The following is a 25,356-nucleotide window of genomic DNA, read 5'->3' on the forward strand; positions in this document are numbered from 1 at the left end:
ATGCAGATGTGGGGAGCATATTGGAAAAGTGTAAGAGAATATGATATTACTGATTTTTGGTCTCTTGGCATATATTTGACAGAAATTTACACTTGCTTCTGCTTATTGAACCATAATTGCCACTGATGAAGCATATGCTTGATAAGACATGAAGAAATGCTTCATGATATAGGTTTTTGAACTCTGGGCTGAGCAGAGCTGTTTTCTACATAATCAGAGGGAAAGGGATCTGGACAGTCTGCCAAGGTTTCAAGGGGAAGGTTAAATGTCTCTATGGCATACCAAACAAAGAAGTGTTTGGATAATGCACAGGAGGAAGAGGAAAGGTGTAACTGGCAGCAGAGAAGCAAGTGGTTATGAAAGTAGGAATTGGAGTGTGTTTATCTCTGAGAGAGGGGACAAAACCCGTTTTGTTAGGTAAACAAATAACTAATATGTTTCACTGAGATTTTCCTGAATAGAAGTTGGCCTTTGTATATTTTTTAGAAGGTGTTGTGTGGTCTTTAGGAGAGTGAATTTGTCATAAGACAAACCAGTAGAGTCCACTTTACAGTAATACAAAGATAGCTGTGTGTGACCAAGAAGTAATTTTTCCCGTTACCTCTCCTGAGAGACTACTCCCATCAAATGACTGATTTCTTAATTTTAATTTTGAAGAGGAAAAAATAGAATGTACCTTCTGGAACATTTTTGAAAACAGTATTTCAACCAAAAAAATCAGAATGGCACATTTGCTCTGTGTATCCAGCTTTCTGTCGTTTGAAACTCTTTTGCCATCAGGTGTGGTCAGTGTTTTGGGAGACTCCTGTCCAACTGTATGGCCTTTTAAACATCTTTTCATTTCATCCAAATTGGACTTGTTGCATTGATCTGTTCATACTGTACATAGTCAGGCTCTGAATCCTCACAAAGATTCTTGAGGTAACAGTGTTTGGGGATTTTTTGGGATCTGTCTATAACATTGACTTCCAACTCGCTATTCCCAGATTTGAGTTAGTGAATTAGGAAAAGGTTTCCTGATGTCAGAATTAAGAGGATGTGATCAGTCTGGAAAACATTTCCACTGTCAAACTGTTTTTGTTACAGCTGTGTGCTGTCCATACTGTTAGAAGAGCTTGAATTTCCTTGGTTTTATCTGTAGGACCATTACTGTTATCTTGCGTTTTGAAGTTCTTCCTAGAGTATGTGGGGTCTTTTAAATATAGTGCTAATCCGTTTTTTAAAGAAATGCTTCTGTATGTTTTAAATTTATTTTAAACTATGTTTCTACGTAGCCCAGGCACTAATGCTGTGATTTTTCTGTTCTTATAGAACACTGTATGAAAGTAGGACAATGTCAGGTCCAGGCAAGTGGGAACAGACCAAGCATAATGAAGAGGTTTACATATTGCAAGTAATGGATATTTTTGGTTTTGGTTGTTGTTGCTGTGTTTTTTGTTTTTTGTTTTTTTCTTTTGGGGGACTAGTTTGGTTTTGGGGTTATTTTGTTTGTTTGTTTCTTTTTGGGGGGGGGCGTGTCTTGTTTAGTTTTGGGGGGTTTTTTAGGGAGAGAGAGAGATATATATCACTACTTAGTTGAATAGATTTAATCTCCTTTGGGATGTTTTACAGATACTGAGACTAAATTCTTCCTTATTCAGTTTTAACCTTTTTCTTCTGCTTCACCCTTTCCTTCCCACCTTCTCAATTGTAAGTAGGACCAAATTCTGCTCTCAGTACGAAACAGCTTTTAATGGAATAATGGAATTTCTTTTTAATTTACAGTTATGTAACTGGTGAGAGGAACTAGCCCCTGAAAGGAGATGCATTGCCTTTTTGTTTTCAATGTGCATTGTGCCATTGACTCACCAGACATGTATGAAAGGAGAAAGTATGAAATATTTATAAATTGCCAAAGTTAGATACAAGTGAAAAAACAGCATTTCGTTTTTTCAAACAAAGATCTTTTGCTGAATAAATATTTATCATACCTGTTTATAATGTCATGTCAAATGAAACTAGTATTTATTTTGCCTGGATGAAAGCCACATCTAGCCTGAATTAATCTTAAGTAAGGTCTTGAGATTGCAGAAATACTGAGTTCAATATAGCAAACAGTTTTCTTTGAATGCTATTTTTGCATTTTAAGTCCAGCTTTCTTGGATAAAACAGTGAAAATGTCTCCCAGATCAATTTTCAGTTAATCGAAGTTCTGAGATTCCTGGGTTTATTTGCATGAAATGTAAGTGATCAAACGGTAATATCTTATCCTGAGAGGTGGAAAGACCTTGTAACAAACCCCAGAAGATTATTGTAGGGAGAGCCTGATAATCTTTTTTTTTAATGCTAATTCTCCTTTTCCAGTGGGAGTGAATGATGTCATCCTGTCTCCTCCCACTGTGTAAACGAAGCTTGTGTCAAAGTGTTGCTGCCTCTTGTCACAGGGAGAACAGTTCACTTAAATGCAGCTGCAGTACTTTTGTGTGATACCTGTCAGAATCATTCCCAGAGCGAGGTTGGGTTTGTGACCATGATGTCAAGATTGGTCTTTCTCCTTTTCTGTGGATATATTGCACTAAACGCAGGAAATGCTCAGAAATTGCCAAGAGGCAAGTAGCTATGACAACTTTCTGGGTTTTTGTTTGTTTTTCTGTTGTGGGGCTTTTTGTTTTTTAATGCTTGTGTTTTGCCATGGAAATTTGCTTTCAACATGTTAGGAATGATTAAAGATAATGGAAAAGATGAAAGAAGATCAGTTAACAGGGCAAAGTCCAGGTACAAGAGAGTAACTTTTAAGCTCTTGAATTAAACAAGCTGTAAAGTTTTCATGGGATCTTGTGACTCCAGTCAGGAGTACCATGAAACAAAGAAACTGTATTTAATGATTTTATAATAATTTAGACAGCATTGTGCAGGTTTGTGGTTTAAGATCTTAAGGAAAATGTGACTTAGAAGCGCCTTGTGTTGTTGGTGGAAGATTTCAGTTCTGTCTTGAAAGAACTTTTATGCTTTCCCTTTATATCCATCCTTAACAATTGAATAGGAACTGACTTTTGTAGGTCAGGTTGCATGCGTTCTAAGGGAGAGGAATATGATTTATTAAAATTTCCACGAGAAGAATAAAGTCGCCCTAACCTCTGTGAATATTTGTTTAACTATTCCTTTCTCCTGGAGTCTGGAAGTACAGTAGATTTGCAAAGCTGGCAGGGATCTTTTCTCTTCCTTGCTAATGTGACCCATGTAACTTTGGCATTTTACTAGTATTTTATTACTTCAGGAAGAACAGTCATAGCATAAAATGAAAATAATATTTCTATATCTAGATCGTAAAACAGTTTGTAGTACCTTGGCATTAAAACAGCACTTTCACAACTGTTTCTGTACTGCACGTATTACTCTGACTTTGTAGAAGTGCTCGCCTGAGTCCACTGTGCTTTGTAATGCATTTTACATCTGCAGTCTCCTGCAACCAGTAACATTTAGAAAGGAAGCTGTGATTTAGTTCCTTATGAGAACAATTATTAAGAAATGAGGACTTTGAGAGCTTCCTAGGAGATTCTGTTTCATAGATGGGGAACCTGAAGTATATTGGGGAGAAGAGGTAATTTTTCACCACCCAACCCTCCCCAAGAGACTTTTTTTTTAAGGATTTTTTTTTTTCTTAAACTCATATTTTGGAGCCAATGTGGAGTTTTCTGCATACTGCTAATAGTGGAGCAATGTATAGTCTGTAACAGATAGATATGCAGTTGTTGTTCAAATCAAGCAGACTGTGAGACCTTAGTTTTATCAATAAGCAATCTATAAGTAAATTACTGTAGCAGTTTATGAGGATTATGTTGAACAGGGAGGAACCTTGTATGTATTGGCATACTTTGAGGGAATGAACTTTTCTAATGCTTGTCTTTTTAAATGTTTTCACTGGACTTTCTGCTCGCTACCATAGAATAGTGGCTGTAAATTTATGTTAACTGTGAAATTCAGACAAAGCTGCTGATCCACTGGAGTCAGTGGGAGATTAACTCTGGGATGCATTTTTTTCATGCCCTAAAATAACATTGCAGAGGTGACATTCTGTTTGCCAAATGCATAAAGCTGCAGGTGGAAACTTCATTTCTTTTCAATGATATAGCTTTTTAAAGATTCTTCCATTCCAGTATTGAAACATAGATTTAATTCTTTTGTTTGCAGCTGCCTCTCAGGTTATTATTTACAGTGGACTGCATTGAAAAAACAAGTGTATTAGTATCTAGCTGTTATCTAGAAACGTTCAAAGGACTGTCTTTTTCTACAGCTCTCGTTTGATAGCGACTACAGAATTTTTTCGTAAGCAAAGTGTATATTTGGATCTTAAAGTATTTTTAAAATGAGGATAGGTAGTGGTAGCATTCTGTTAAGAGGGCTACTCTGCCCTGCTAAACAAGCTTAAATTCCAATGAGTTCCTGTGCTCTTCAAGTCATGAACTATATAACTGAGGATCCAGAGTCACTCCCGCCCTATGGGGAACAGTGGAATCAATTTCATAACTTGAGAGAGAACAATCTAGCCAAATTCACTTTCTGGTGGTGCAGGTACTCCTGTGCACAAGTTATCAGTGTAAATCTTGCTGTTCTTACTACCGCTTTGGAATTCTAGTGCTCAGGTCTTCTCTCCGGGAGATGAAACACACTGATCTCTGGTCTTGTGGACTGGGATTTCCTTTCCGTGATACAAGGTGGAAAGAACATCTTGCCTCCTGCAGCTGCAAAGGAACAAAACCAGTACACTCTTTGGATGTCAGTGACTTCCAGAGCTATTTGAAAATTGTGTGCAAAAATGCTGTTCAGAAGGCTGGAACACACATGACTCCCTTTTCCCATATATTTTTATACTTTCACCTTCGCGTGTGTGTTTGACTAGAATGTCAAAGAAAATGTTAATGCTGTTCTCAAAAGAGTGTTCTTTATTAACAAATTCTTCCTTTAATTATTTTGACTTCAAAAATCAAGGCACTGTTGGAGGAATAACTTGGAATTGCTACCAACATGACTCAAGGAGTCAAAATTGGGGAAATATCAGTTAAAATTTCCAGTGGAAACTTTATACTGCTTCTACGTATCTTGCATTAAGATAGTTTTGCCTGTACAGAAAATAGGACTCTGCTTATACCCGGTCATAGTGTAGTGCCCTAAGCACCTTTTCTCTTGCAGTTCTTTGTCACATTTACTGTAGCAAATGACAAGTGATGAGGCAGTTATAACCTGTGTCATAATTCGGACTCTTTCTACATTAAGATTTTACAGACATAAGCAAAGGCAATGCAATTGGAAATGGAAGGTTGGTGAGCATTGTGTCTTACTGTGAAGGCAATGCCTTTTTTACAATTATGCTTGTGTTTTATGAGTTTCAGTTTGAGGGATCAGCTGCTAAGAAAATTGTGTAGTCATTGCCTATGGAAACTATGCGAGGGTCAGAAGATGATAGTATGATTAGGGATGGTCTTTTATCAAGTATTTGAGTTCCTGTCGCTTCAACTATTTCCAGCTTCTAAAGCTTTCTTTTTAATCAGAAAGAAGAGAGACTTGGAGATTTTGCATTTATTTTTGTCTCTGCCCTTATGCCACTATGCCAGTGCCATACAACATACATTTTTTTCAGTTCAGCGCTGTTGTACTTGAAATATTTTAATGATGGATGGTAACAGTTGCAATGCATAGGTGTCAGAGTTATAAATTGTCATACTTTCTCTAGTTTTTATGATTCTGTCCAACAGAAACATTCCACCCTTGCAGAATGCAGCACCATCTCTCTAGACAGGAATTGAGTATAGACAAAAGGTCTTGTCTTAGGGAAGGAGTTGGTAAGCAGAGCATCCTGGATCTGAGAGGGGGGTGAAAAAGCAAAGCCACAGAACCAAGAATAAACAAGTTACAGGACATAATCCACAAGATTGTATGCCTTGTAAACCATGTTTACCACTGTCATCTTTCCAGCTGGACATGACACAAATTTTGTTGAAGGCAACAGTTGTGGAACAAGCTCTTAGTGTTTGGTAAAAGACCATTTCATGTTTTTAATTTTGCCAGTTGACTTTCCAGTTACAACACAGATGTGCATAGAAATGCACTTTTTCACTATAATCTCTGTTTCTGATAGCATTTGTGTGTTTGTATTCTGTTTTTCTTTGTTAGAGCTGAAAAGAATGTGGGGTTGATCCCTTTTCATAAACTTGCAGTTTTATGAAGTTTTTAAAAAGAAGAGTCTGAATGTTTTTCTGGTTTGGATTTGCTTTTTTTCCCCCATGTTTCTAACCTCAATGGTTTTCCTACTATTTGAATTAGTCATCAGGTAAATTGGAATTCAGGCCCATCCTTGTTCTGCTTTCCAGGATTCAGGCCTGTCCTGTTCTGCTTTCCAGGAAGGGCTCAGGAAACCTTAATTCACCTTCCTCCTGGTTGCTGCCTTCTTAGGGAAAAGAGTACAGACTTGACATTCCTTATGGGATCATGTGAAAGAGCCTGATTTATAGACTTATGTAGGGAAAACTGGATCCAAAACTTTCTTGTTTTTACAGTTGTTAACTGTGGGGATAAGAGGGAAAAATAATAGTTTTACTCTGAGGTTGGGTTTTTTTTGTTTTTTTGGTAAGTATACCGGAATGTCAGAAAATATTGTAGATAACTGCTAGCTAAGATTTGTATTTATGGTAATTATAACCGTCATCCCTTTGAGAATGAACACTATTTACAGTATACTTCCAAACTTACCGTTGACATTTGTGAAAGGAATGGGCTAATTTTATTCATAGCTAATTTTCTGGCTATGCTATGTTATGTAATCCTTCTTCCTAACCAGAGGTTAAACTCCGCATGTGTTTTCACTTACTGGTGTCAAGCAGTTAAAACAATGTTGAGTTATTTCAATGTATCACAGTCACTATACTGCAACAGCCAAACCTTAATCTTTAAATTTTTGTGCCACCCCCCTCCCCAACAGCACCCTTTTGGTAGCTGTAGGATAGCAGGGCAGAAATTGCAAGACAGGGAAAAGTCTTCTGAAAGTTCTGTTTTTTTGAACATATAATGAAGCTGGCATATCAAAATACCACAAAAGGAGTGAAATGACATGTGGTTTATTTGTTACTTTCTGCATGGTTTACAAAACATCTTTCTGGGAAACATTTTTCAAAACACACAATACATTAACCTTTAAAAAACATATTCCAATGAAAGAGGGCCAGTTTGGACAAAACTGTTGAACTTCATTTTTTTTAATGTCTGGAAAGAGAAGTACAGAATTAATTTGATTTGTGTGAAATACTTCTCTTATGTTTAGCGGCACATAAATGACAATAAAGTCCTATGAGAAATTTCAAAGGGATCCTTTATCTGGTATAATTGAGTGGCTAGGGTTTTCAGTCAGTAGATATGTCACGGCAAATTTGGCTCGTTCTTTGCTGAAAAAGAAAACAACCCATAAGAATGTTACAATTATAGCAGCTCATTTAATCAAAGTTATCTTATCATGCAGACAGTTGTGTCCTAGGATTGCACAAAAACATATCAAAAGCCAGTATTGAGCGTCAGGCTTCCGAGTTCAAAGATAATCTGTAATAGCAGAATTCCATTTTTATACTGGGACAGGCAGTGGTGCGACAGTGTGATGATACATATGGGTGGATTCCACCAGGATTAAATTCCATAGCATATGAATGCCTCTAAAATGATCTCACTGATGGGTAATCTGTATAACCTTTCACCTCTTCATTTTAGTTTTAATGTTCCCCAGTATCTCTTTCTGAATATTATTTTTCAGTCCTCCTCCATATAATCTTTTGATTCTAGCCATTCCAGCAGGACAAGCTACATAACTCACTTGAGGGAAGAGCTATAGGCTAAATCCTGCTGCTGCTCTTTGGCCAGACCTACTGTATATGGATAATATAGTCTGTATATCTATTGACTGGTGGTACTGTGAATGGTCAATGTGTCTGAGGCTTCTTTAGAGTGTTTGGACTTATCAGGTGTGCGCTACACATTATGTGTACAAACAGAAAGCTCTGCGTGCTCCAGGGGGAAAAAATGGCTAGCAGTGACCTGCCATAGTCAGAACTGTTCATACAGCTCCTAGTGGATTTCTTTTCCTTGGGGAAATTCAAGTGGAGACTTGAGATTGTTGGTAAGCAGTCTAAATTTGTTGCTGTGGAGTGTTCTTGACTACCGCATTTTGCAGGAGGTGGTTGGAGACTTACTCGCTGGCATGGTTTGTGCAGCAATTCACGTTAATCTTGGTGTGAAGAGACATGGGTATTGCTGTTCTGGAAAGGCAGTGGCCTAAAATAGGTGCCCTTAGCAAAACAGCCCAGTCTATAGTTTGCTCCCAAGTGGAAGAGGGCGGCCAGAATCAGGCCAGATGCCACCCAAGCTTGCCCAACAGGTCTTAATTCAAATGCCCTTAGTTAGAAATTGCGTTTTCTAAAATACATGCTAATATGTATGTAATACAAGTTTGCTTTATGAAATACATATTTGTCTTATTTTGCTGCGAGGATAGCGTTCATGAAAATGACTACTGGCAGCATCAAGGATCAAACCTTTGTGTGGGCGAGGCCTGGGCCAACTCTCCCAGCACAGCTGTCCCTCAAAACATATCAATCATATGCCTTTATACTCTGGCTAAATCACCCCAAGCCTCCCCACCTGAGCAAACCAGTGTGTGTCATGTCAAGGTGAAGAAAAAACAAGTAAACTTTTGAATCACCAAGTGAATTTCTACTGCTGACGAAGTTGTGATTGTAATTATGGTCACCAGAATTAAATGGTTTTGCACTCATTGCTTAACCAAAGTGATGTCATCAGAACATGCAGATATCCAGGTGAGGCTGCGTAAGGATGGTCACATTAAGAATGTCAATCCGGAGTCTTCACCACTTCAGAGTTGCTGAATAAAAGGCTGGTAAAGACTTGAGGCAGTAGCTACTGCATATATTGGATCTAAAGGCAGGGAAAATCTTTTTCTTAGAAGAAAGTTAGTCTTCTCCCAGTCTCAGGGGAGCATTTGCTGCACTGGTTCAGAGGTTGGTAGACAAAATCTAATCTCTGTTTTGTAAAATACTTTAGAGTTGGTTTTGGGATCCATCACTCTGTAGTGATATAATATTATTTACAGTGTTTTCTGGAAGAAAAATAAATGAAGACAGTGAATCCACAATTTTTTCTTAGTCTAATTGTAGCCGTGTTTTTTTACGCAAATCCTGTTTGTGGAATCCTCCTGTTGAGGAGTGAACTGTCCTGTGTTCACTGTTGTGAACACGACTATGAAATTGCTCAGCATTGGTAGTCCATTATTTGCCCCCTTACTGATGAGAACCAGCCTTTAGTTAGACTATGACAAAATCCCAAGCATAAATACTGCATCTTTTCAGCATTTCTTCCTGCTTTTTGTTTACCTTGAACAAATATGTCAAGGCAACATGACTCCGTGTGAATAAATCCACTTCAGTAAGACACAGCTTAATGAAGTACCTAAACCCCGGTGTGTGACTTGATTTTTATTTATTGTGTCTGTGTGCAGTGTGCTAGCACCAGAGTGTTACTGTCCGTACTTACTAAGGGATTGTAATGCAGTACTGTCATTCCAGCTGGAGAATCAATGGCAAAATGAATTCTCAAAGTGTGAGGGAATTTCTTTTGTAGGGTTATTTCTACATTTTTGTGTAGTTCTAAGTTTTTGTATTATTCTTGAAATCTGCTCAGGGAAAGCACAATTCAATAAAGCAGTAAGAGATTGTAATATTCTTTCCTATCACCAGCAGTTGTGGCATTAGTTTATGAATCTATAAATGGCCACGGAGTGCTTGATATGAGTTTACATAATTAATACTTTGGGAACCTGGCCAATTTAGGAGGACTGGCACTATGTGTGGGATAACATTATTTTTGAACATGTATAGGGAAAAATCTTTCCTCCTTTTGTCAGCTGCTTGCCTCTGCTTTATATTAATTATTCACTTTAATTTTTCTTTCTATGATGTAAAAGTCTGGAATCATTTTAGAACGCATGAAGTTGTGGTTGGTTCAAAAATGTGTTTACAAATATGTAAACTTGAAATGTCCCAGAAGGTTGTTTCCTGACTTTGAAGTGAAAATATTTTCTGGCAGTTTTGATTCCCTCATTGCCACAGTTCAAGCCTATACATGAACAAGAAAAATGCACAGTGAGAAAAATGCAAGACTTCAGACCTTATCACTTATCCCTTTTCTTTTTAAATCACAGTGTGTCTGTACAACATGCACAAGCCTATGCTGAAAATAAAGGAATGGGCGCAACAGTCCGAAAGTTGGTAAGAAATTGAGCTTTGGGATATGAATAATAGGAAGAAAACTGTACTGTCAGACCTGGAAATTTTGGCAGAGTTCCATTATCTCTGGCTCACAGAAACACTGAAGTGGTTGGATTAAATGGCAGGGCACAGATTTTATTTATAGCACAGAGTACGCTGAAGCATAGCTTGTTACATGGTTAGGGAAATGGCTGCAGTGAGGTTTGAGAACCGTGACTTCTCTTAGTTTGTTGAAGAGCTGTCTCAGGTAAAAGTGAGGTGGTTGCGTGTTCAGCTGGAATTGGCAGGTCTCCTTCCTTTGTCATAAAGCTTATTAACAGCTATTTACTGTTGTGAACACGGCTATGAAATTGCCCCGCATTGGTAGTCCATTATTTGCCCCCGTACTGATGAGAACAAGCCTTTAGTTAGACTATGACAAAATCCCAAGCATAAGTACTGCATCTTTCAGCATTTCTTCCTGTTTTTTGTTTTATGAGGAAGGCAAAATCTGGCAATTCCCATAAAAATGTCTCCCTGTTCATGTTGATTAGTCAGTGCTCCTTAGTAAGTGATAAATCTGCTGTGACTCAATTGGTGATGGTGAAGGAGTTAATTTATGTTGTCTGTTTATGAACTCTTTGTATAAACATCATAAATAAGCTTTTTTAAAGGGCAGAAACACTAATGCAAACTTTTTGAGCTAAACAGCTTGTTTTGAATTTTGGACAGATTTTGTGATTTTTTTGCTCTAATGGAAGATTTATAATTAGACTAAACTTGCACGCAAGTAAGCAAGTCATGAGGGTGATTTCACGCAGACTCTCTAGCACACAGAGGTATGCGCACGAACACACACAAAATTGTTGTGGGATCTAGTTCTTTTTTGGTAAATGCATTGCGTCAAAATTTATTTGTTTTAATCTTCCAGGCTTTTATTAATCCCGCTATACTCTCACAGTTTTAGTAACACAGCCAAATAGCAGTTGATAAAAGCATTCATATGATTTTAATGTGCAGTAATGAATTCTTAGAGAGCAAAGTTTCTCAATAATGTAGCATGTTTATTGTGTTCCCTTTCCACTTGGAAATACTTACAGAAATTAGCAATGGATGTCATATGCTATTATTATATTTATTTGAAGGGAATGTAAGGTTGTTCACAGTATTAAGGCTGAAAAAAATTACAGATGCTCCACCACACCAAGGGAATGGATACCCCTAATCATGCCCTATTTCAATGTAGAAATCTGAGGCATTGTGAATATTTTTTTTCCATCACCTGGCTTTTCTAGATTTTTTTTTTCATTAATTTACTTTTGTACCGTTAAAACATTTGTCAGTTGTCAAAGAAAAATGGCACAGGAAAGACCATCTCATTTTAAAAAGCTGTGAAGTCATGAAGCAATATTTATGTACTTAATATATTCTTAAATCAGAGAACATTCCTTGGGAATTAATGTAATCTACTGCGCACTGGGCTACAAGATCAGTGATGAGAGAGACATAACTTTCTACATACCATAAATTTTCCATGAACAATTGGATACATGCCTGAGTGAAGTACAAGTGAAAATGCAAAGTCAATCATACAGAGATTGCTTAGCTGATGGGTCTGTGCATGGGTGTACATGCCCTTACCCTGCGCCAAAATTAGCATAAGCCTTCCTTTTGTGTAACTGATGTGTTTTCTTTATTGGCATTTTTCTTTTTATTTCAATAAAACATTGGATAGAGAATTAAAAAAAAAAAAGAGGTAGCACATGGACATAGAAAGATGGGTTAGAAGTAAAGATTATCCCTCACTGCTTTCTTTCATGTCCGGAGATAAAGGGCAATGTGGTGAAAATGGAGCAGCTGATGCAATGGATATAGAATTTGGAAATATAGTCAGAGAATGTAAACTCTATATTTTCTGCCGTATCCTGGGTAGGAAGCGAAATAGGTGGGAGAACAGATGACACACTTTGTTAGGAGCAAAAATAACTATTTGTGAGTTATCTTTGTCATACATATAATCATACACATACACTTAATCATACACATAGCTTTTATTTTACATTATATTTGTTTTCCATTTTTCTATGTAATCCATTGATTTGGAACAATTTACTTCATATTTTAGTTTTTTTAAGACTAGTTAACAATGCCTCTGCTTCACAAGGTGTTCATAGCACTGAAAAAAAGAATTTTTGCCAAATTTTGGAATTCAATTCCTACAATCATCAAGTATTTATCTTATTAGTGATTTCTATTTTCACCCTTTTTAATTGAAGACTTGCTGGAAGTGCGTTGCTTCTTTCTTCAGACGTTTGCCTGGCTGTGGAAGCTTTCCTGTGATCTCTGCAATATAGAAGAGTGGAACAATATAGAAGATAAAAAGGATGACCTGTGATTTTTCTTAATAGGTTGTTTTGGTTTTTTTTTAATAAGATGCCAGATCATCAGTCTTGAGATCCATCTCATCTAATGGTGCAAGATGAGATACATTTTCCAGCTGGAAAAGCTATATGCAGTTGGAATCAACCCTTACAGGACTCAGCTGGATCCAGCTAGTGTCATAGACATGTGTGAGAATGTTCAGCTTGGAGACCAAGAGCATAAGTGAAATCACTTTATTTTGACTGCTCTGGAAACACTGAGCAATTTTTTAATTTTTTTTTTTCATTTGTGTTGATAACTTTCAAAGGTGAAAGGGAATAACTGGTTAAAAGCTTTGCTGATAGACTTGAAAGCATTGACAAGACCAAATTGCAATTCTCAAAGCAGAACAGCATTTCGTATTTGAGTACTGGTTTTGTTAAATGATGAAGTTTGCTTATTCTTTCTGAGTTTAGCATGTGATATACAGCAACACCTAAGAATTCTTATGTATTCTTCAGATATTTAATTGCTTTATCAGCTGTCTGCCTCTGAAAAGTAGGGAACTTATTCCAAAGTTAAAACACATAATATTGCAAGCACCATTGCCAAGTGCATATCCAAAGCTATTAATCCTTGCACTATATGAAGTCCTGCATGTCTTGGATGTTAGAAGAAGATTTTGAGCAGAGAACTCAAGATACTTTGCGTGATCATATGATGGTTGCAATGTTGGTAGTGAAAAGCCATCGTGACTTCAGAGAACGGTCAATCCCATTCGATTTTCATCTTTTGATGCTTATTATTTTAGAGAGGCCTGTTTCAACTTTACACAGCATAATGGGGGATTTATTAATAGAAATTAAGTCCCATTAAACAGTAGTAAGGTGCTAAGTACATTCTTACAAGCTTGCATACATCTAAGAAATGTTAAATGTCTTGTGCTGTCATGGCAATGGTCCCTTCATATGCAATCTCAATGTGATGGGCAGATTGTACTTTTCTATTTCTAGGTGTTTTTGCTATAAATAGATTATTAGATTACTTTCTGATTAAATACTTGTTTCTGTTCAAGGATACCTTAGTTTAGATCCCTTTTATTTGATCTTTCAAGAACCTGTGAACTAAACCATAGACTGGACTGTTGTACCACGGCCATGGGTGTGTTTACTTAAGTATTAAATCAGAGGACACAGGAACAGACAAAATAACAAACCATTCAAACTCACTGATGCATTGGGAGTGCAGCAGTGTCTGTGTCACTAATTGCACTGCCATTCTGTAAAGATGATTTAGGAAGGTAGCTTGATGTGTGCCTATTTCTGAATGGGTGTCTCAATCTAGTTTGTCTCCCTTCAATTTGAAAGCAGATAATTATGTACAACTCAACTTTTTTTATTTCCACAACCCAGGTTCTTTCCCAAGTATACACAAATCACAAAGTATTCTCCCTCACAGAACTGAGTTTAGGAATTACTGTGGATTTTTCTCAAGAACCAGAAAGACTATCAACGAGTACTTTGGACTTTTAACCACCCACTGCTATTCTTCAAGCCCAGTTTTCCATCTGCCTTGTAAACTACACATCCAGTCTGCATTTTTCCAGTTTTGCTGGAAGGATACCTTTGGAGACTGTTGAAGTAAATGGCATTTACCACTTTTCCCTAGTACGCAAAGCCAGTAATAGCATTACAGAAGGCAGCAGGCTTGGTCAGACACAGTCTGGCCTTGGTAAACTTGTGCTGGCCGTTTCACATAACCATTTCGTTCATCATGTGCATAGGTGTGACCACCTTGGCACCAACCTGGCAACTGAGGTTAGGCCAAACAGCTTGCAGTTTTCTGGATGCTCGTTCTTGCCCTTACTCAAGCAATTGCAGTGAGATATTTTTCTGTTCTCACATGACAAATTAATCTTGCATCTACCTGGCAGTTCTCTTATGCTTATCTATATACTGAAGAGATCATGCTTTACTGTATTTTCAATACCTATATGTCAGAGATAGGAAGTAGGATATTGGAATTCAAAGATAGCATTGGGAAGGGCAGCCCATCTTGAGGCTCTCTGGTGCATACTTAGAGGTGCAGGAGGAAAACCTGTAGCCTTCAAATGGGAAAATGTTAATTTCTACAAAGAAACACAACACTGAAACAGTCTTCCTGAAATTATTTTGACTCCCTTGTGCTTATTCCTGAGGGAGTTTGTTCCAGAGCTTCACTGCCTTTATCAGTTTTCCAGTTACCTTCCTTGCTACAGTTTATGTCACTTAGTTCTGCTTTTCACAGATAGGGAGCAGAATTGCTCTCCCTCAGGGTTTTGTTTGTTTGTTTGTTTTATATATTTGGATACTGTCTTCATATCTATCTATGTACTTTTGCTCTAAGCTGGATGTCTCCTATGTATTCAGGCTTTTTTCCTGTGTAACATACTCTACCTCTAGTCATTGACTTTTCTTTTTTTCCCTCGATTTCATCAAGTTGGTCTACTTCATAGTGCTCTGTACAAAAGCAAAGGTTCATGTGCACTGGCTTATTAGTGCTAAGAGATATTTTTAGAAGTGAGGACTACTGCATAAAAGGACTGGATGCCAACTCTTCAGATTTACAATAGAGAAGGCAACAATCTCGAAATATACCTAGATATGTTGGTGATTCTGAGACTCATAGATTAGTTTACAACTTAAGAGTTAGAAATACATGCTGGTGTCAAATTTACTCTGTTAGCATAGCTTGAAAACCCTGCTAGCTGTCTAAATGCTACTATCTTTAAGCGTTTTTGTCCTTGAAAAATAACCATGTGCTGAATCAGAGAAGGAGGTAAAACAAAATCAGCTATGAAAACATTTAAGCCAACGCTACAGAATATTGAGTTGAAGGCTTGCTCTTTCAACTGCTTAGAGTATGGCAAGTAAGATAATCTGTATCACAGAAGGAAGATTTTAGTATATGGCTACCTATTTTTTTCTATGGATACAGAAAAACATGCTGTCCTGGTTCCGGTGGGGATAGGGTTAATTTTCCCTGGTATTCCATGCCATGTGAGCCACGCCCACCCTGAGCTGCCGGGGGAGGGGGCAGGAAGTTGCTGCTTAAAAGCGGGCTGGGGCGTCCCGGGGCCGGCCGGCGAGCAGCGAGGAGCGGCGGTTCCGTAATCGCGTTTGTATATTCCCCTATCCGTGTTGTTGTTGTTGTTTGCTTGTTCCTTTTGCTGTTCTGTTAAACTTCCTTTGTCTCAACCCAAGAGTCTTGCCTTTTCTTACGATTCTTCCTGTATTAGGAAGGCGCGAGCGAGCGGCACGTGGTTCTTTGTTGCCGTCTGAGGCTAAACCACGACACATGCAAATATCAATTTAAGATTGCTTGGGGTTTTTTTTTAACATTAATTCAAAACTGCCTTATTCTAACACAGTAGAAATCATACTTTCTTACCATCATTTATTTCATATTCTTCTTTTAAATCTGACTTCTATTGTCACAAAATATTTCAAAAGTTCCGCAGATGAATAGTCACACAGCAAATCAATCCCAAAGGTATGCACTGAAAAAAACAAAATTATGTATTCTGATGTAATACATAGTGATCACACGTAAGCAACAGACTTCAAAATGACTGCTACAATGTGAGACTCTCACTGCAATTGAATCCCTGTCGCAGATTAGCTGTGCATTCAGTAATGAATGATAACATCATGGATTGTAAAGTATAGTATCTTCATTCAACAGTTCCAGATACTGTTTTTCATTATGCCTTTGATTTTTGATTCTTGAAAAATGCACTGATATTTTTAGATGAGAAGTGTATTATGGGAGTGGGGATGCTAAACACTGCCTGCTGTTGAATAGGTAATGGCAGTGGTAATGCTGAGCACTGCCCGCCAATGAACATGTTTTTAAGAAACTTGTTGCATCAAGGCCCACAGTCGTTAATACTGATCACTTCAATCTATTTATAATTTATAGGTAGAGACAGACCAACAGCATTTGAATTCCTTACCTGCTTAAGTCATAGTATCTTGTTGAACTTTCCCTATGGAAGTGCTGTTATTAAATAAAGTCCATATTTTTATTCAGCTGATCAGCTGTAAAATATAACTACCTTATACGCGTCCATGTCCAAAGACCACATTTCTCTCTTGGTCTTTGCATTAGCTGATGCATGAAAGCTTAAAAGGGAGTTAGACCTAGGAAACCTGGGAGGCTTTTCTTGCTCCCCATGGTCTTCTACATGTCTTTATTGAATATCTTCATGCAAAATCTGTCAGGTTCTTTGGCCAAGGTACAGTTTTCTTCATAGCCCAGCCTGGGTGGAGTTGCCTTGGACCTATTTCCTTGGACAGGAGAAGGAGCCAGGACTGGAAAGACCAGCTCTTCTGGGCAAGATGCAGTCACTGTCTCATCAGCTCTGTCCAGGTGGAGTTGCATCAGCCCAGAAAAAGACATTCCAGGCCAGTCTGGAAAAAAAAACCAACAAAAAACGCTCTGAGACTAAAGGCAGGGGAGCAATGCCCTGGAGATCATAATTACATCAGATCCAAATCAAGTTTTATCCTAGTGTAACAATTGATTCATAATCTAAATCAAAATAAGGGTTTGAGGTTGATTTATTAGCAAGGAGTTTTTTGTGGACAAATAAATCTTTTTAAGTTTTGTAGTTTGTGTGTTGGTGATTTGAAAAGTGATATCTATCAAAAATGGCTCAACTTGAAGGAGTTTGAGGGGGTATTACGCATTGAAAATAATGGATAGGCTTTGTTCTGTCCCTACCTTCAAAAATGTTGAATTGTTTGATGTTGAATTTTATTTAAATTAAATTTTTCGCACCTGTCTTTGACCTTTAAACACAAATAAGCTTACTGTCTGGGCAAAGAGAGGAGTAGAATTTCCTAAGATTTAAAAGAAAAATTAGACAATATCTTATGATATGAGCCAGAGATAGTTGTTTGAATTCTGTCCAAAGAAGTTTTCAGAAGTTTAAGTATTGTTCCTTTTTCCATCAGAGCTACAGACTTGGTTATTCTCAAACAACAGTTTTCTTGCTTTTTTCAATTTTATTTGCCATTTTAACAAATAATGGGAAATGAGCTGCAGAATGAAAGCTGGAAATCGGGGTTGGACCATTGAAGTGGGACCCTGAGTTTAAATCCATGCTCTTTTCAGCTTTGCACCCTAAAAATAAGGATAATTACTGTACTTAGTCCAATAAAGAATAATTTTAAACCAACATGTGTAAGGAGCCTTGTGAGGGAGATAGCGAAAAGGATGGAAATGGATCTTCAAAGAAGTACTTGAAAACGGGTGAGAGAGATGACAGCATACAAGTAGTAAATTCTTTTTTGTACATTGCTTTATGTAGATACATAAAAGCTGTAATTGCTGAGAACTACATCTTTACCTCTGCATTGTCCTTACTGGACCTAAAGTAATAGTGAGCTACAGCTTATTAAATCATTTCTGAACTATATTGATCACTAGAGAGTAATTGGCAAAGGAAGTTTTTAAAACTTCATAGTTTTGTACTATAAATGCTTTAAAAAGTTTCTCTGAGAAATATGTATTTAATCTATAGTTGTTAAAAACAGAGATCATATTTCAGATTAGCATTAGTAAAATTAAATATGCATTGCAGCTGAAGGAAGAAGTCTCAGTAATCCTGCAAGACTGCTGTGAGAAAGGGTGCTGGAAGGGATGGAGCTGACCCTGGGCCCTCACAGCACATCTCTTCCTATGGAGGTCTTAGTTGAGTTACTGCCTTCAGCTGAACACCAGTATTGAGGGGTTTTCCTGCTGGATATTTCAGATATTTGTACTCCTTTTTTGGTGAATTTCTATTATAAGTGAAATTTCCAAAATCGCCCCATGATACGAAAGAAGTATGGAGGGGAATTGTAATTTATGCTATCTTGTTTGCTGTGCGCAATCTGTTAAGAATGTTGATATGCCTAAAAAAAGTTGTCATGTTTCAAATAAAAATATTTTAAACGCATAGACAAGCAAGAATTTATTCAAAAATCTCTTGAAAGCATCTTTATTCTGAGTTGGGCAAGTAGTGAAGTTGGAATTCCAACAGATTAGTCTTGTAGCACAAGACAACTGATGACAGAATGTTCACCTGACAACTGAAGTCGTTAAATGCAATTTCTGAAACAAAGTAAATGGACTAAGTGTTTGTATTGTGGTTGTATTGTCTGAAAAGATTTCTTTCGGCATCAAGAGAAGATAGAAAATACAGCATGGAGGGTTATATGAAAGTAAGATTTTTTTAATTATTTTTTCCCCTTGAAGTTAGCTTGCTACAGATTGTTCTAGTTTATTTCCATGAGAGACTTAATCGAAAAATCTGTATTTTCTGTTGGTTGACATAAGGTGGCTTCCTCTTTAACATGTAGATCCTTCTCAGAGGCATCCAACTCTCTTACTAAACATCAGAAGTTAGATGGAATTTAATTTGTCTGTATCTTTCTTTGGTGATGTCTTTTCTTCTCTCTTAAATTACTGCAAGTCATAGGATAGGTTGTGCTTACCATGTTACCACACCGGCCCTCTTAGTTACAGTGAGAGAAAAGAGGTGCTAATGTCAAAACTTCATAAGGTGGAGTCAATTACTGATTTCTGATTATCAATAAAGTAATAAGCCTTGTTAATAAAGCTTCAAATAACAAGCTTTATTCATCTTATCTATGAGGTGTCATAGTCAAAATAAGAAAAACCTACCATTTCTGTATTAAATAGTGTCATTGTAAGTGAAAAAAGCAGCATTTCAAAATGAAATGATTGCTTCTGCTCCTCAGTTGCTTCCTTGAACCAACAGACTGGTTTTGAAATGAACAGAAACAACAACCTGGGGCAGAGAAACTCAGGTTAAGGAGAGTGTTAGGACTGGAAAAGGAATTGTACTGCTGAAACTTTTCTGATTGCTCATCCCTAAAAATGTGCCAGTGGATCTCACTGTAATAAATGTTGGTCCATAGGTAAGAATAACATTGCTTTTGTTCATCTTTTTTGGAAGCTGCCTGAGCAGAGAGATACTGTGAGCATAAGTTGGAAGTTTACTTTCGTAGATCTTTTGTGTATCTGTGTGTTTTGCAAAGTTAACTGCTCCATGTTGACAGCCTATTTTTCTGAAGTAGTGTTAGAATTATATACAGACTATAGGCATACTAATATTTTGAAAAAATGTTTAATTGGAGAACTTCAGTTGCAAATGACAAAACTATGTGCAATGCTTTTAGCTTACCCTCTTTTGTTAAGGTATTCTTTGTTGCCCTTTTTAAGGGTATAGTCTATATGGCACATATTTTCATCATTCAGAGTATTTATTAATGTGGATTTTGTATCTAGGAGTGTTCACGTTTCGTGTAGTCTGTGATAAGAAAGATGATCTAACATTGTCCACAGCTACCTGACTGGAGGACACAAAGACCGACAGATTTCCTGCAGAAGTGCACAGCAATATGACAAGAGGCACTGGGTACAAGTTGGAACACTTGGGAAATTTCAGTTAGATATTAGGACTTTTTTTTTTTAAACCACAGGGATGATAAATACTGGAACAAGTTACCCAGATCTGTTATGGAATCAATGTCCTTAGTGGTGTTGAAGACTCAGTGGTGTTGAAGACGTGGCCCTGAGCAACCTCATCTGATTAGGTCTGCTTCAAGCTGGGGATTGGACTAGATGACCTACAGAAGTCCTTTCCACCCTAAATTATTCTGTGATTCTATGGCTGTGGCTGTCTTAGAAGTGTGTCGTGTTTATTCTACTGCATAGAAACAGAACTATTTTTAAATGTTTCCCATTTCAAGCTATATTTGGTTTTGAGCCACATATTCTCCACATATGGGAGCCAAAGTAAATACAAAAATATAAAATAGCAAAAATAAAAGATGCACAGTGTTAGATTATCATTGAAATCTTGGCTGGTGGCACTATGGCACCAGATTTGGAAAATGAACACACTGCTGTGAACGATTTGAATGTTATCAAGTGAGGTGGTGCTCACAAATAGATGGTGCTAATATATTTTCTTGAGGCACGCTTCATTTGTCTAGTGCTCTGGGAGGCAGTGCTAGGTCTTGCCTTCATGCCCTCTAAAACCTTTGAAATAGTGAAAAACAAACAGTTTCAATGTAAGGCAAAAGGAATTCTGATGACAAAGCCAAATTTGTTGTAATACAGTACAGCTGTATTCACCCTCTAGTTTTGTAGGGCAGAGTTCAAGTTTTTTCACTCTATGGATAAAACCAAAGAATTTGTATTTGATCACAAGACACCCTACACACTTAAAGTGCACCAGTAAAATCATGGAATAAATGAAAGTAACATCTTGTCCCAGTGTTGCTTTTGCTCAGCCTTCAGTGAAGCAAGCAAACAGCTCAAAAAATGTAAGTTGCCAAGATGAATTTATTTCAAAAGAAAAAATGGTTACTTTATTTCATTTGTGCTTCATTCTTGAAGGTTGTTGCTATATCAGCACTTCAGGGTTACTTCTGAATGTGTTAATTATTAGTTAATAGATCATCAGCCAGCTGTTGACATATCTTAAGTTGAAGAGAGAAATAGAATGCTCTTCAGCTGAAGATACATTATTTGACAGGGCCAAGATATATTTTGGGGTTTGGGTAGAAACAGAAAAGCGCCAGTTAATACAAATTCCAGTCACCTCATCACCCAAGTTCTCTCACATTCCTTGAAACAAGGGAAAATCAAACCAGCTGGTAATTTTAACTAACTCCATATCTATTGTTACCAACGATATTGTAATGATATAGTAGGGCATGGGACACAGAATTTCGAAGGCTTTAATTCTCTGTTACTGAAACAAAATTCTTTTGTTTGTTCTTTTGGGAAGCAAACTCTCAGGTGGTCTTATTTGCTCTTACAGGTTGGAAGTATTGCCGTCCCCAACACTAAATTGCTTAACAAATATTGCTTTAATGCAACTAGCCCAGTGAACCATTTCTGTTATCTTCTTACTTCTCTTCAGTTATTAAATAGCAAAGGAATTATGTAAGTCTATTCTCAGTAGTTACTGTTTTGCCTTTTCAGACTGCTTTGCAATAGTGATTTTTTAGGGGGATGTTAGACATAAACCAAAGGGCTTTGACTAAACTTTTGCTGTGAAAGTAGAAGTTGAAAATCGGACTTCTCTGTTTGTCTTGTAGCCAAACATGAACCGTGAGTTAGAACTAGCTGGTATGAATAAGCGATGATAGCAGTGCTTGTGAATTCTCTCCTCTCTTCCTCTGTTACTCCGTGATTAATTAAAGTGATAAGAAAAAGAAGATACTTCACATAATCCCTGGTGGATCCAAAGCTTGAACAACCAAGTGTCCAGCTAAATATTTTGTATATTAGTTTCCATAACTGCTTTCACATTTTAAAGATGTGAATTTCAGTTAGGTAATTTAGAGTTAAATATTTCTAAAATGTCAATGTTTATTTGCTCTTGGCTCCTGTTACCTATACGTGACCACTTATTTTTTCCAACTAGTCAAACTATGGTGCTCGCAGCTGAATTCTTCAGACCATTTGTATCTATTTTCTTCTTTCTGAAGACTTATCGATGGCTGGTTCCCTTATGATGCAGCTGATTCGTTAAGCTGTCTTTAAAAGTCTTTCCATTATAGGCGAGGAGTCCTTTCCCTAGAGTGATTCTACCACTGCAAGTGGACTGATGCACTTAACATAGTGCTTTTAGTTCAGATATGCTGTGCACAGTTTGTCCTGATGGGTTTGGCCATCAATTGACGTTTGTTGAAGAGAATACTTGCAGATCAGTGTGGAATTTCTGTTTGCAAGCCAGGAGGGAAAGACTGTTTTTCAGCCGTAGCTATGAGTCCAGAATCTTTCATTTGGAAATGGCCTCAATGTAAAAGAATTACTCTACAAATGCAAATACTTAAGACCAGAGTTTCAATAACATATGGCAAAAGCTGATACAAGTGAATATGAGTTTGGAAAATTCAACCTTGCCTTGCTCTGTGCCTGCAATTCTCTGCTTGTAAGGTGCTTTCAGAATCTTTTTGCATTGGAATTGGCGGGTGTCTAGTTTATCATGCAACTCTGGTCGGGGTGGGGGAGGGGTTGTGAAATAGAGGGAAAGGACCTGCTCTGTCAAGACAGTGTGGGGCGGACAGGGATTTATTGTTTTAAATTTTAAGTTAATCTCCTTTTCTTTTCTTCTGTTCTGCTTTATTCTCTGATTTAAAAAAATATGTTATTCCTGTTTGTGTTCTGCTAGAACTGGCTTTAATTTTAAAAACTTTCTCGGTGGTTTTGATGTGCTAGCTATAAAGTAAAGGTCTAAAGGATCCTCCCTCAAAGCCGTTGCTGTCTGGGGATAACATTTAGACTTCCTGTTTTTAGAAACTTCACTGACAGTTTTTAGGCTTAAATAAAATTGAGACCCCTTGTCAGTATAATTGACTACTTATGAATAAAATACAGTATAAACTTTATAGGCATGGAACGCTTTTTACTAAGCATCTTTATGAAGCATATTGGAGGGGTTTGAAGTCTGTTGAGTTTTCTTCCTGGTTTCTGCTATTTGGAGCCTTGTCGATATTCAAAATTGTACACCTGCAGCAGTTTTCATATACTGAAAATAAAAGAAGTTAGGTTGTCTCTCAGATAAGGAAGCAACTGCCACCCCTGCCCCTGTGATGGTATTGTATTGCTGAAAATGTCAGAGAGTTGAGTTTTCTAGAAGCCTTGCAGTCTTCTGCATCCTGGCAGAGTTGCCTTTGGAAAATTGTGATGGTTTCCTGGCTGAGTGCTTTTACTTGATCAGTCTTTAGATAAAGGAAGAATCTCATTGGAGGCACATGTTTTCCATCAGTCTTGCTTACATGCTTCTTACTATAAAGGGAAGAGGCATAAAGTGTTTGGTTCAGGTCTTTACATTCACTGTGCAGACCATTGCAGGTGCTCAACAGTACTATTAAATCATCTTCACAGATTGGGGATTGTGGCCTCTCAGCAACTCTGGTCATTAGAATGTCTCAAAAAAAAAACCAAAAAAAACAAAAAAAAAGGAGGGTAGGCTGGGGTGAGATTCAATATGTATTTGTCTAAAGAAACTTTGAATATCAGTTTGCAATTATTGATAGAGAGAAAGGAAGAAAGGAAGGGAGTTAGAGGGAGGGAAAGGAAGGAAGGAAGGGAAGTTCAGTATTGCTCTACCCTGTTACTTAGTGACAGGTCATAAATCTCTCATTGTTTTTCTTCAGGATTTAGCTCCTGAAGTAAAATGATTTTGTGCAAATTTCTGTTTTTTTCCTGAGAAGTTAATTTCAATACTCATGATTGGAGAGATGCCTGAAAATCTGATGGGAATAAAAATTTCTATTTCAAGAATGGGAAGAGAAAAAATAATAACCCAGAATGTACTATTCTAGTGTCAGTGTTGTAAGTTTGGGGAAAAGTCATTACTTTTTTTTAAGCATTGGCATTCAACAATTCTGGAAATATGATAAGGCTAACAGTGTCAAGGGAATATTAAAATTGTAAGTACCAAGGAAGGAAAAGCCAATCTCCCCTCACCCCACCAAGAGAAGATGAAATACCTTTTTGTAGCCTAAAAAACTGATTATTCTGTTATGAAGTCATTCTGTGTTGTTATAAGTTAAATTTGTGTAGATGGATATACAAGATGTTTCTTTCTTTATGTGCTGCTCCCCTTGAAAGCATAAAAATGAATGTTTAAAAAATTTTCTTAGTAATTTTGAGTAAAGCATATATGTTGGTTAAGTGTCCTGGTGTAATTCCAACTAGAAAATTACATTTCCAGCCCAACATAGTGAAAAAAAAAAAAAGTTGTAGCATTTTTATTTGGATCTATTTATTCTCTACCCTAATTTTGCAGTGGGATTACCTTAATGTTAAAACTTCATATTTTTTACTAACCAAAAAAAAAAAATCCAACTTGCAAGTTTTTAACCTATCTGTCCTGTAGGTGGTTAATACCAGTATAACTCATGAATTTAAAGGAAAAAAGACTTGCATTTTTTTCCAGTTACTTAGTGCACTTTTCTACTACTGCAATTGTAGAAGATGTTGCAGCTAATGATAGTACTAAACTAATAATGGAAAAACAGGCATGTTGGAAACCACAATTTTACATGACTGTTAGTTTACTTTTTAAAATACACTTAGTTTCCAGAAGACTCCACCTTTAAATTATTGTTCAGTTTCTTGTGACTAGCAAATTAAACAGCCCTATATCGTTTTATTTTCATATTCCATTACTGAATATATGATTAAAAGACAATAAATTCTTGTCTTCTCTCTTTTTACTCTTTTCCCAGTGAAAAGGCAGAGTCTGAAAGTTCAGATCAATGCAACAGATGACACCGTTTGTATGAGGTATCTTCGACCAAGTCAAAACACCAAACTAGAAGGTTTTGTCCTGGGTTATGGAAGCAACTTCTTCTCTAATCAGTACATTCCTTTACCTTCAGAAGGAAAAAGCTCCATAACAGAACTCGGTAAGGCATATTTGCTTTGCGTGCTGCTGTTGTCATGAATTGTGGGAAGAGAGTGAGGATAATATGAACCTTTGGGTTTCTTAGTTTTGGTTTTTATTGTGTTTTTACTCAGGGTTTCTTTGTGTTTGTTTAAGGTTGCCTTGAAGAATTTCAGATGAAAGTGAAATTAGGTGATCCTTCAAGGAGAACAAATAGTTCTTGTTGTTTGGAAAAGTTTGCTACTGGTATTT

General features: G+C 37.1%; 1 protein-coding gene across 2 annotated transcripts in view; it reads left to right on the top strand.

Moving 5' to 3' along the window:
* The first annotated feature begins 2,430 nt into the window (after window positions 1–2,430).
* Window positions 2,431–25,356, top strand: part of ABI3BP (ABI family member 3 binding protein) — a 162,415-nt gene continuing 139,489 nt past the window's right edge. For both annotated transcript variants that reach the window (XM_063350175.1, XM_063350184.1), the window contains exons 1-2: window positions 2,431–2,588; window positions 24,947–25,126. In XM_063350175.1, the coding sequence (XP_063206245.1) occupies window positions 2,510–2,588; window positions 24,947–25,126 (259 nt within the window). In that variant the 5' untranslated portion in view covers window positions 2,431–2,509. The remainder of the gene's footprint in view (window positions 2,589–24,946; window positions 25,127–25,356) is intronic.

The sequence above is a fragment of the Chroicocephalus ridibundus genome, chromosome 1, assembly GCF_963924245.1.
Source record: "Chroicocephalus ridibundus chromosome 1, bChrRid1.1, whole genome shotgun sequence".
In the NCBI taxonomy this organism is placed as follows: domain Eukaryota; kingdom Metazoa; phylum Chordata; class Aves; order Charadriiformes; family Laridae; genus Chroicocephalus; species Chroicocephalus ridibundus.